The 12,116-nt window shown below is 40.7% G+C and overlaps 1 protein-coding gene across 1 annotated transcript; it reads left to right on the forward strand.

The window, feature by feature from the left end:
• Positions 1 to 84: 84 nt before the first annotated feature.
• On the forward strand, positions 85 to 1,496 carry LOC311518894 (prolyl-tRNA synthetase associated domain-containing protein 1-like; the record flags this gene model as incomplete). Its single annotated transcript, XM_084624954.1, is given in 4 exon segments — positions 85 to 111; positions 1,102 to 1,382; positions 1,384 to 1,462; positions 1,464 to 1,496. Coding segments are annotated over 4 exon segments (420 nt in total).
• Positions 1,497 to 12,116: the final 10,620 nt, after the last annotated feature.

Below are 12,116 nucleotides of genomic sequence, written 5' to 3' on the forward strand. Positions count from 1 at the left end.
CCGCATTCTGCCATATATTTCATGTTATAGCAGTCTCGGATGATGACCCAACACGTTTGCTTTAAGAACACTTTCACAGCAGATATGACAGAACGCAAAGACAACACCAATGTGAGCTTTCTAAAAACAGCTAGAGCACTTGACCCAAGGTTTAAGAATCTGAAGTGCTGTCCAAAATCTGAGAGGGACGAGATGTGAAGCATGCTTTCAGAAGTCTTAAAAGAGCAACACTCAGATGCAGAAACTACAGAACCCAAACCACCAAAAAAGAAAATCAACCTTCTGCTGGTGGCATCTGACTCAGATGATGAAAATGAACATGCATTGGTCTGCTCTGCTTTGGATCATTATCGAACAGAAGAACTCATCATAAGCATGAACACGTCCTATGGAATAGTGGTTGAAGATGAAGGGACATATGAATCTTTAGCGCATCTGGCGCATAAATACGTTGTGATGCCAGCTGAAACAGTGCCATGCAAATGCCTGTTCTCACTTTCAGGTGATATTGTAAACAAGAAGTGGGCAGTTTCTCCTGCAAATTGTAACCAAGTTTGTTTGTCTGATTGACTGGCTGAAATAGGACTGAGTGGGCTTGTATGCTTTAAAGTTTTACATTGTTTTATTTTTCAATGCAGTTATTTTTTGTCCATAATTCTACATTTACAAGTTCAACTTTCATGATAAAGAGATTGCACTACAGTACTTGTATGAGGTGAATTGAAAAATACTATTTCTTTTGTTTTTTACCATGCAAATATTTTTAATAAAGTGAGCACTATATACTCTGTATTCGGTGTTGTAATTGAAATCAATATATTTGAAAATGTAGAAAACATCCCAAAATATTTAAATAAATGGTATTCCATTATTAACAACACGATTAATCACGATTAATTTTAAAAGAATTACAGAAGTCGTTGTAAGACTAATGTAACTATAGACAGATTTTATTTTTCTCTTAAAATTTCTTTATGAAAAGGAACTTTTTTTTATACAGAATGTGAAGTTTAGTACAGTCTAATAAAAGATACCTGCCACTAAGCAACCAAAAAAATAACAGGGCATATTGATTCATACTATATTAATTATATTTTCCAGGTGTTCACTGTTGAAGAAATGATGCCTCATGTCCAATGTATGAAAGGAGGTCACAGTAAAAATCTTTTTTTTAAAGAAAAAAAGAAGAAAGGGTTCTGGCTGGTAACAATTCTGCATGACAAGCAAATTAATTTAAATGACCTCGCTAAGAAATTGGTTGTTGGGAATGGAAATCTGAGGTTTGCAGATGAAAATGCCGTGTTAGAAAAACTAAAAGTAGGCCAAGGCCATGCAACAACAGTGGCCCTTTTCTGTGACCACAGAGATGTGAAATTTGTATTGTCCAATGACAAACTCAGCAACCCTGGGCTTAAACCCGGAAGACTTTCTAAAGTTTGTGAAATCAACAGGACATGACCCTCATCATCATGCATTTTGATGAAAATATTAAGTAGTTGAATCTCACAAAAATTTAATTATTTCACATTGGGCATCACTTGTTATAAAGAAAAACTGATGAAAGTTTAACTAGAAATACAAATTTTGAAGTTACAGGCACAGACTTGAATATTTTTTCCAATTAGCTAAATTTGTATTTTATTATTTGGTGAAAAATATGTTGTCTTTGAATTATCCAAGGCTTAATAAAATATTCGTTTCACCTTATGGTAAAGATAAGATTTAAATTTCTTTTGCAGCCTACCAGTATGTACACAGTGTGTAGAGTCGTGATACTCAGACTGGGGTTCGCGAGCCGCAAGTGGCTCGTTACTGTGTCTCTTACTGCTCTTTGCAGCACAATATTAAAACACTGTGTGATTTAACTATTAACCAATCTAAGTTATTAACCAATCAGGATGTTTTTACTATGTTATTAACCAACTGTGGTTGATAAAATGATAATACAAGATCTGCCATTTTGCTGTGAAAAAATATAAAAAATAGTAAATGAAACAATGAATTTACACTACTGTAGCTCTTTTGGGTAATGCTGATCACTAATTTGGCTCCTGAACCACTGAGGACTGGTGTAGAGGGATAATCTTTCTCTGAAATAACTTTACAGCCTCTCTTTTTTTTTTAAAAAAAATATGCTAAAACGGCAATTTCTAATAATTCATACTGTGCTTGAATGCTGAGACTTGAAATACTGTCACTGTTGGGAAAAAACTGAATCAATCTAGTTCAAGTTCTAGTTAATCAACCAAGTCCTACCCCCCCCCCCCCAGATTTTCTGGTTTAACTTGGATTTAAACTTGAAGAGTGGTCAGTTTGGATAAGCTATTATCAGCAGGAGAGTGAGTTTGTGTGTGTATGGGGGTGGGGGGGATGTGAGAAAACCTGGATTTGTGCAGGAAATAGCCCAACTTGATTGTCATGCACATTGTGTAAAGAGTTGTCACTTTGGATGGGCTATCACCAGCAGGAGAGTGAATTTGTGTGGGGGGGGTGGAGGGTGAGAAAACCTGGATTTGTGCTGGAAATGGCCCACCTGATGATCACTTTAGATAAGCTATTACCAGCAGGACAGTGGGGTGGGAGGAGGTATTGTTTCATATTCTCTGTGTATATATAAAGTCTGCTGCAGTTTCCACGATATGCATCTGATGAAGTGAGCTGTAGCTCACAAAAGCTTATGCTCTAATAAATTGGTTAGTCTCTAAGGTGCCACAAGTACTCCTTTTCTTTTTGCCAAGTTCTAGTATTTGCAGTACATTTGAGACAGTGTTCTAAAATAATAGAGTAACTAACTTCATGAGAAGAATTGTCTATTTCTCCTATAGTTCACCTCCTCCGCACATTCCCCCCTCGCCCCCCCCCACATTGTTTCCACTTTAATGTTTTTTACCTAGAAAACCAACTTGGCTACATTAAAAGAAAACATATTTGATTATCTATTATCTTTGCTATATTTTTTCTCTCCCCCACAATTAGTATCATTTTACAGTCTCAGTGGAAACATGGTCCTTGCTGGGTGTCAGTCCTGTATTCAAGCCACTAGGTTTTTTGTAGACAACTTCTTTGGATAGATGATAAATTGGGTAATATAAGAGAAAGAGAGGAACTAAATTCAAATTTCAGGGTCAGATTATCTCCCTTGTGAAATGCCAGAGAGACCTTTTTATAAGGAAATTCCTGAAAGTAATTCCTTGCTGAGATTACTCCAGATTGTCCCATCAGGGAAGCAGTATTTGTCCCTTCCATCTAAAGAAACACCACTCCAAACTTGGCAGATCCTGAAGGATCCATTGAGGCCAGGCTCATCTGCAAGGAGGCTCTGACAACTAGAAGAATCCTACTCTTTGGCAACATGGCTCCAGAGGAGCAGTGCTTCTAGAGACTCCTCCCATCTGCCGCACCAGTCAGAAAGGCTAATGTAGCCTGAAGCTGTATTAACTTTTGCTTCTAACTTCTACTAAGCTGTGGGGACAATGTGCATGTTCCCTACCTCCACCCAGCCACCCTGGGAGGGCCCACTGCAGAACAATGCAGAAGCAGAGGCACCTGAATCTTTCATTTCTCCACTGAGGGGGTGGGAGCTGCACGTGGAGAAACCTTCCATGTGTGGATCCAGGAGGAAGAGGTGGGGGTTGATCTTAGGGATGTAAAAGTTTAACCAGTTAACCAATAAGCATCAGTCGTATCAGTTTTGGTTAATGATTAAACTCTGCTGCCGGCCCCACCCAGGACTCCGCTGCTGCCTCAGGCCCGGGGCCGGCAGCGGGGATCCTGGGCGCAGGCGGCAGGGGAGCCCCGCGTAAAATGTGGGGGTGCTGTAGCATCCCCCGCACTCCAAGTTCTCCACCGTAATGGTTAACCATTTAACCAATAGAATTTTAATAGGTTACACGGTTGCTATTTTTAAACCCTATTTACATCCCTAGTTGATCTAGCCCTTAGTATTTATTATTTTAGTATTATCCGCCAACAAGAATGACTCATTCACAACACTAATAACCCCTGCTCTACCCATTACTCCTGCTCCCTCCCTCTCAAAAAACCCACCCCTACTTCAATCAGATTTTCTGTTTCCACCAAAGAGAGAGGAGCCAGAGATTCCAGGAAGTCCACCAATCTATTTTACATGGAAGGGGCTTAGCTACTATGAGAGGCAATATAAAACCCGAAACTAAATAGAAGTTGGGTATTGAATAGTGAGGTGATACAATTTGCAGATAATCTCAATATAGTCAACATTAGACAAAACTAAGAAGAACTCTAGATAAACCAGATAAAGTTAGGTGACTGGGCAGAATGATAAAGAGATGAAATTCATTATTAACTATGCAAAGTAATCTACACGGAAAAGAATAATCCAAACTATTCATGACCATGGCTGGGATCTAAATTAACTATAACCAGTTAGAAATAAGACCTGAAGACAGCTCAGTGGAAACTTTTACTCAGTGTACAGCAATGTACAATACAAGCAAAAACATGACATGATATACACAGAATGAAACAGAAATAATAATTCATGTTTTCTGGCATTATATAAATCAATGGTACACCTGCACAGGGAGTACTGTGTTCAATTTTGGTCATGCTTTCTCAGAAAAAGAGAAAGAAGATGTCCAGGAAAAGATACTGAAAATAATCAAAGGAATGGAGAGACTTCTGGACAGAAATAAAAAAGACTGAGATTGTTTAATTTAGAAAGAAGACAAAAAACAGAAGTATAGAAAGTACTGAATGCTAAATCTTGAATTTCTATTTACCCCTATTTATTTTTACATAATATGAAAATGGAATAGACTGGAGAGACTGCCGAGACTCATCAAGCCCTCGGATCGCTACCCCTTCCTGCTTCTCCAGGTGGGCACCAACGATACTGCCAAGAATGACCTTGAGCGGATCACTGCAGACTACATGGCTCTGGGAAGAAGCATAAAGGAGTTTGAGGTGCAAGTGGTGTTCTCGTCCATCCTTCCCGTGGAAGGAAAAGGACTGGGTAGAGACCGTCGAATCATGGAAGTCAACGAATGGCTATGCAGGTGATGTTGGAGAGAAGGCTTTGGAGTTTTTGACCATTGGACAGTGTTCCAAGAAGGAGGAGTGCTAGGCAGAGATGGGCTCCACCTAACGAAGAGAGGGAAGAGCATCTTCGCAAGCAGGCTGGCTAACCTAGGGAGGAGGGCTTTAAACTAGGTTCACTGGGGGAAGGAGACCAAAGCCCTGAGGGAAGGAAGCACGAGCAGGAGCACACGAGAGGGGAGGGCTCCTGCCTCATACTGAGAATGAGGGACGATCAGCGAGTTATCTCAAGTGCCTATACACAAATGCAAGAAGCCTGGGAAACAAGCAGGGAGAACTGGAAGTCCTGGCATAGTCAAGGAATTATGATGTGATTGGAATAACAGAGACTTGGTGGGATAACTCACATGACTGGAGAACTGTCATGGATGGATATAAACTGTTCAGGAAGGACAGGCAGGGCAGAAAAGGTGGGGGAGTTGCATTGTATGTAAGGGAATAGTATGACTACTCAGAGCTCTGATATGAAACTGCAGAAAAACCTGAGAGTCTCTGGATTAAGTTTAGAAGTGTGAGCAACAAGGGTGATGTCGTGGTGGGAGTCTGCTGTAGACCACCGGACCAGGGGGATGAAGTGGATGAGGCTTTCTTCCGGCAACTCACAGAAGTTACTAGATCACAGGCCCTGGTTCTCATGGGAGACTTCAATCACCCTGATATCTGCTGGGACAGCAATACAGCGGTGCACAGACAATCCAGGAAGTTTTTGGAAAGTGTAGGGGACAATTTCCTGGTGCAAGTACTGGAAGAACCAACTAGGGGAAGAGCTCTTCTTGACTTGCTGCTCACAAACCAGGAAGAATTAGTAGGGGAAGCAAAAGTGGATGGGAACCTGCGAGGCAGTGACCATGAGATGGTCGAGTTCAGGATCCTGACACAGGGAAGAAAGGAGAGCAGCAGAATATGGACCCTGGCCTTCAGAAAAGCAGACTTTGACTCCCTCAGGGAACTGATGGGCAGGATCCCCTGGGAGAATAACATGAGGGGGAAAGGAGTCCAGGAGAGTTGGCTGTATTTTAAAGAATCCTTATTGAGGCTACAGGGACAAACCATCCCGATGTGTCGAAAGAATAGTAAACATGGCAGGCGACCAGCTTGGCTTCACAGTGAAATTCTTGCTGATCTTAAACACAGAAAAGAAGCTTACACAAGAAGTGGAAGATTGGACAAATGACCAGGGAAGAGTATAAAAATATTGCTTGGGGATGCAGGAGTGAAATCAGGAAGGCCAAATCACACCTGGAGTTGCAGCTAGCAAGAGATGTTAAGAGTAACAAGAAGGGTTTCTTCAGGTATGTTAGCATCAAGAAGAAAGTCAAGGAAAGTGTGGGCCCCTTACTGAATGATGGAGGCAACCTAGTGACAGAGGATGTGGAAAAAGCTAATGTACTCAAAGCTTTTTTTGCCTCTGTCTTCATGAACAAGGTCAGCTTCCAGACTACTGCACTGGGCAGCACAGCATGGGGAGGAGGTGACCAGCCCTCTGTGGAGAACGAAGTGGTTCGGGACTATTTAGAAAAGCTGAACGAGCACAAGTCCATGGGACCGGATGCACTGCATCCAAGAGTGCTAAAGGAGTTGGCAGATGTGATTGCAGAGCCATTGGCCATTATCTTTGAAAACTCATGGCGATCGGGGGAAGTCCCTGATGACTGGAAAAAGGGTAATGTAGTGCCCATCTTTAAAAAAAAGGAAGGAGGAGGATCCTGGGAACTACAGGCCAGTCAGCCTCACCTCAGTCCCTGGAAAAATCATGGAGCAGGTCCTCAAGGAATCAATTCTGAAGCACTTAGAGGAGAGGAAAGTGATCAGGAACAGTCAGCATGGATTCACCAAGGGCAAGTCATGCCTGACTAATCTAATTGCCTTCTATGACGAGATAACTGGCTTTGTGGATGAGGGGAAAGCAGTGGATGTGTTGTTCCTTGACTTTAGCAAAGCTTTTGACATGGTCTTCCACAGTATTCTTGCCAGTAAGTTAAAAGAAGTATGGGCTGGATGAATGGACTATAAGGTGGATAGAAAGCTGGCCAGATTGTCGGGCTCAACGGGTAGTGATCAGTGGCTCCATGTCTAGTTGGCAGCTGGTATCAAGTGGAGTGCCCCAAGGGGCAGTCCTCGGGCCAGTTTTGTTCAATATCTTCATAAATGATCTGAAGGATGGTGTGGATTGCACCCTCAGCAAGTTTGACACTAAACTGGGAGGAGAGGTAGATACGCTGGAGGATAGGGATAGGATACAGAGGGCCCTAGATAGGAAGTAGTTCAACTATACATGAGTTTACACATTTCAGTTAAAGAAAAGATCCAAATGCAACATCTTACACTTAGTAATGGTGGATGGGTTCAGTGCACTGCCTAGAGAACTCTGTAGCCACAAACAAATACAGTGAGATGTTAAAATACAGGATAACAAATTTGCAAAAGTGAAAGCACCCTTCTCTGAAAACTACCCTTTAAAGTACTCTCAGTTGGGCACCCAAAATCATTGATCACTTTTAAAAATGTAGGCCAGTGTTTTAAATTGACATCTGTTAAGTGTTTTGAAGCTAATGAACAAATTAATGAAGTTAATAAACAGAAATTACTTAAATCACTGTGAATAAGGGTCTCGTTACTGTCTAGGTATTTCTGAGGTGCAGAGCTGCATTTGTGAAAGTAATTTGGTAAATTCTACAGCTCTTAATGTTCACAAAGCAGCCTAAATTTTCAAGTTAAGCATATTCTCACCTTCTCCTCAAAAAGTCCAGCATCTGACATTTGTTCTCAACAACAGTAACAGCCAAGATTAATCAATTTCAAATACTGCATAGTTATAACTTTTTGCAAGTTTGTGACAATATTTGTACTTATGAATTTCAGTAAAATGTGTTAGCAGTGTTTTATAATACTGTAGCAAAATATAGTTAAGAACTATTTCTTCACAAATAAACAGAAAGTGAAATAATAAAACAAAGCAAACCAGAGGAGCTCTGCTCCATTAGTATGATTCCCTTTCTGAACAAAGATCCACTATCATATTAAGAGGTTATTGAAATTAAGTGACCACAGAGTCATCTCTTATTTAACACCAGTTGACAGAAAAAAAAAACCGTGTGTGTATATAGACAATGTGAATAAAAGTTATTTGGCTTGGCATTTTACTAATGTTCTTAAGTGTACACAATGCCAAACATTAAAAAAAAAGTCCTTAACAAGTATGTAAAGAAAAACACCGTTTTAAATTCGAATTTTTATAAAATGCTGTTTAAGTTCTGTGTCACACGTAGACACATTCCTTTAAGACAATTCCATTATTACCAATGTAATATTACACACATAGCAGCATAGTCTACACTAAAAATTATACATGAGGTCTTTTGTTAGAGTTGCATGCTGTCTCAGACAGAGAAAGCTTCAAAGAAATAATACATTTAGGGAATGTTATAGTAGCCTCTGCAGATGAGAACTCAGAAGAAAATTAAATGGAAATTATATATCATGTGGTATTATATCATTTACTATAATCTTAAAATTAGGAGCAACAAATTTTCCACTTCTTGTTCTAAACTGATGTAGTGTTGTTGCATTCTGTTAAACAGCAGTTGTGTTCCACTCCAGAGGTGCCTGAATTTCAGTAAGGGTGAAGGGGCTCTCATATTACATATACATAGACTGTTAAAAGCAGTGGCTCTCAAACTTTCCAGACTACTGTACCCCTTTCAGGAGTCTCATTTGTCTTGGGTATCCCAAGTTTCACCTCACTTAAAAATTACTTGCTTACAAAATCAGACATAAAAATATAAAAGTGCCATAGCACACTATTACTGAAAAATTGCTTACTTTCTCATTTTTATCATATAATTATAAAATAAATAAATTGGAATATAACTGTTGTACTTACATTTCAGTGTATAGTATATAAAGCAATATAAACAAATCATTGTATGAAATTTTAGTTTGTACTCACTTCGCTAATGCTTTTTATGTAGCCTGATACAAAACTAGGTGAATATCTAGAGGAGTTGATGTACCCTGGAAGACCTCTGCGTACCCCCAGGGGTATGCATACTCCTGGTTGAGAGCCACTGGTTTAAAGGATATAGAGATTGTAAAGGACATTTGTGGTGAAAGGGGTTATATACATTTTTTTAACTTATTCAGATAGGGTAAAAATCATAGGAGCAATAGAAGATCTGCTCATGTCCCTCTGCCCTGGGATGCGATCTGTAAGAGGGAAGTACTGGGAAAGAAATGACAAAGGGAACTTCTGCACTCTTTCTGTGCTAAAATGAGCTCTGTGCTATTAAGAACATAAAAAAGGCCATGTGTAGGGTCAGACCAAAGGTCCATCTAGCCCAGTATCCTGTCTATTGACCGTGGCCAATGCCAGGTGCCACAGAAAGCTGAAGCCTGAGCCCCACTGCCTGTGGCTGAAGCCAAAGCCCAAGCAACTTAGCTTTGTGGGGCCCCCCATGGTGTGGGTCCCCGGGCAATTGCCCTCCTTGCTACTCCCTAATGTCAGCCCTGGCTTTTAATCTACTCAATATGCAGAAAAACAATTATTGTGGCACAGGTGGGCCGTGGAGTTTTTATACCATGGGAAAGAACTCAGAAAGAAAAAGGTTGAGAACCCCTGAAGAGGGGACAATCTTGGGAGCTGTCAAGTGCCTGTACTGAGTTGACTAGTGTCCTCAACTCCCAATAAACTCCATCGTACTTGAGGACTCTCAGCACCTCTGAGAATTGAGCACTATCTGTTGATAATATACTGCATGTCTAGGCCAGACTAAGGAGCAGCTTCTGGATCAGTGCTTAGGTAGATCAAGTGGCTCCAAACCTGCTCATAGGGATATGGAAGGGCAGTAGTTAGCATTTCAGTCCACAAGTCAGGAACAGCACCTGAGTAGTTGTAGCACAGCCCCGAGGCCTGCTGTAGTTTGAAGGATGAATTGCTCCCAACTCCCTCATTTTTTCCACACAAAGACTGACTGCCTAGGCATTGGGAAGGGGAAGAGTGAATTTCACCTTTAATACATTAATTTTTATAATTTAAATTATATAATAATAAATGTACATTTCAGGCTAAAGCCTGCCTGGTGTCATAAATGTGCATTAGGAGACACAAAGGTGTAAAGAAAGACATAATGGGATGCAAAAGGCAGCATGTGTAGGAGGATCTGAAATGTAATATTAGCCAAACTCATTAGTGTATAAAAGAGCTAAATAAATGCAAAGCCAAGAAAGATGCTAATCTGAGAAAAAACACGTGGCCAATCAGAAACCTGATAAGCGTATATGCAGCTTATACATCAGAAGCACAAGATAGCCACAATAGCTGTGCATAATGTGCTTCATGGAAAAGCAATAAAAGAAGTACTGTGAAGCATGTTGGTCATGCCAATATATCACCCTGACCTACAATGGCAGGATTTTTCCTGGGCAGATACACTTTCTGGTATCCCTAGGTGCATACTGTTGCCTAGCCTTTGTAGCATATAACTAGGATGTAGCCATTAGCATGTATGCTTGTTAAATCATAAAGGAGTGCTTATTTATACTACTGATGTTGCTAATAATTCAGAACCTAATGGCATGAGGCTGAGTGCCGTCAATCCCCACTCTAATTTATGGGCATTGAGGCCATGCAGCAACTCACAGGGGCAGACCCTTAACAAGAATTCAGAAGTTTGATCAAGACTGAATAGAGAGATGCTTTCAAAATATTTTATGTTTCGGGTGTCTCCTACTATAGGTACCTTCAAGTCCTTATGAATGTATTTAGCACAGCAGCACTGTACTTTCTGTCTGCCAAACAATGTAAGGGGAACTTTTGTCTCTATGGGCTAGATCCACAATGGGGACTTAGGCTCAGGCACTGCAATGCCTAATGTCTAGGCACCCTGCTGCCCAGTAAATTCACAGCCCCGAGTTAGACATCTAAGCACAGGATTCAGAGAAGCCAGCATGCTGTGTAGCTAAACTAGCTAGTAGGAAATGCTGGAGAGAGAGGTGTGCCTTAAGCCCCACTACACAAAGGGAATTAGACACCTACGTTGAGGCTGGAGGGAGGTGCCTCCCTCTAGTCATGATTCACAGCTGTGAACCCTCTTCTGGAGTTGGGTACCTAGGGAAAGACAGAGACCCACTGCAGAATATCCTACAGTCTGGTCATTACGGCACTCACTTGGGAGGTGGGAAACCTGAGTTCAAATCCCTGCTCTGAATCAGGCAGAGTGGGGATTTGAACTTGGGTCTTCTGAGAAGTGCTCGAACTACTGAGCTATAGGGTATTTTGGGCTGGGACTCTCACAGTGTCAAATGTCAAAGTTGTTCCACTTTGTATAATCTACTTAAACATTCATTAGTGCAGAGCACCATGACCATCTCCACTGTGTTTTGGTCAGAACCTGATCTGGTAGGCATGTTCTTAGGTGGCTTATGAAAATGCCTACTGGATCATGCCCCGCAGGTGAGGTAGTCAGGGTAATGGCTAGCATAAGGATCTGCCAGGGCTAAGGCGCTGAGCATTTCATCAGCAGCAGAAATGTAGGCACCTAGAGGACTTTACTGGCGGAAACTTCGGTACCTATGGACTTTAGGCATTTACAGATAATGGGACAGTTGAACCGGGATTTTGAGGATCCAGATTTTGGGCCTAAACTCCGTGGTTCAAGCCCTACAAGTCCAATCATGCCTCCATTAAAATCAACGAGAGTTTGACACTGAAAATAACGGTAGCAGGATTGGGCCCTCTATTTGAGAGCATTAAGTCAGTGATAAAATAATCTATCATTGTGACAAGCTATCAGAAATGTTTTTTGTGTGGAGAATGGAAATTCTGTTCTGTGGAGGATTAAGAGATTTGTTTTAATTCCTGTTTGAATGACATCCGACAATTTCAAAATTCTCTGCAAAAGAAAATTTTAAAAAATCGTTTCAGATTTTGACAAAACTAAAACTTGTTTAGTTTTTGATTTTTTAATTTTCTATTATATAGGCTACTCCAAAAATTTCAAAATGAAGTTGTTTAGAAAGGAAAAAAATAAAAATGTTTCATT

This window comes from Lepidochelys olivacea (genome assembly GCF_965140295.1).
Source record: "Lepidochelys olivacea isolate rLepOli2 genome assembly, chromosome: 3".
NCBI lineage: Eukaryota > Metazoa > Chordata > Testudines > Cheloniidae > Lepidochelys > Lepidochelys olivacea.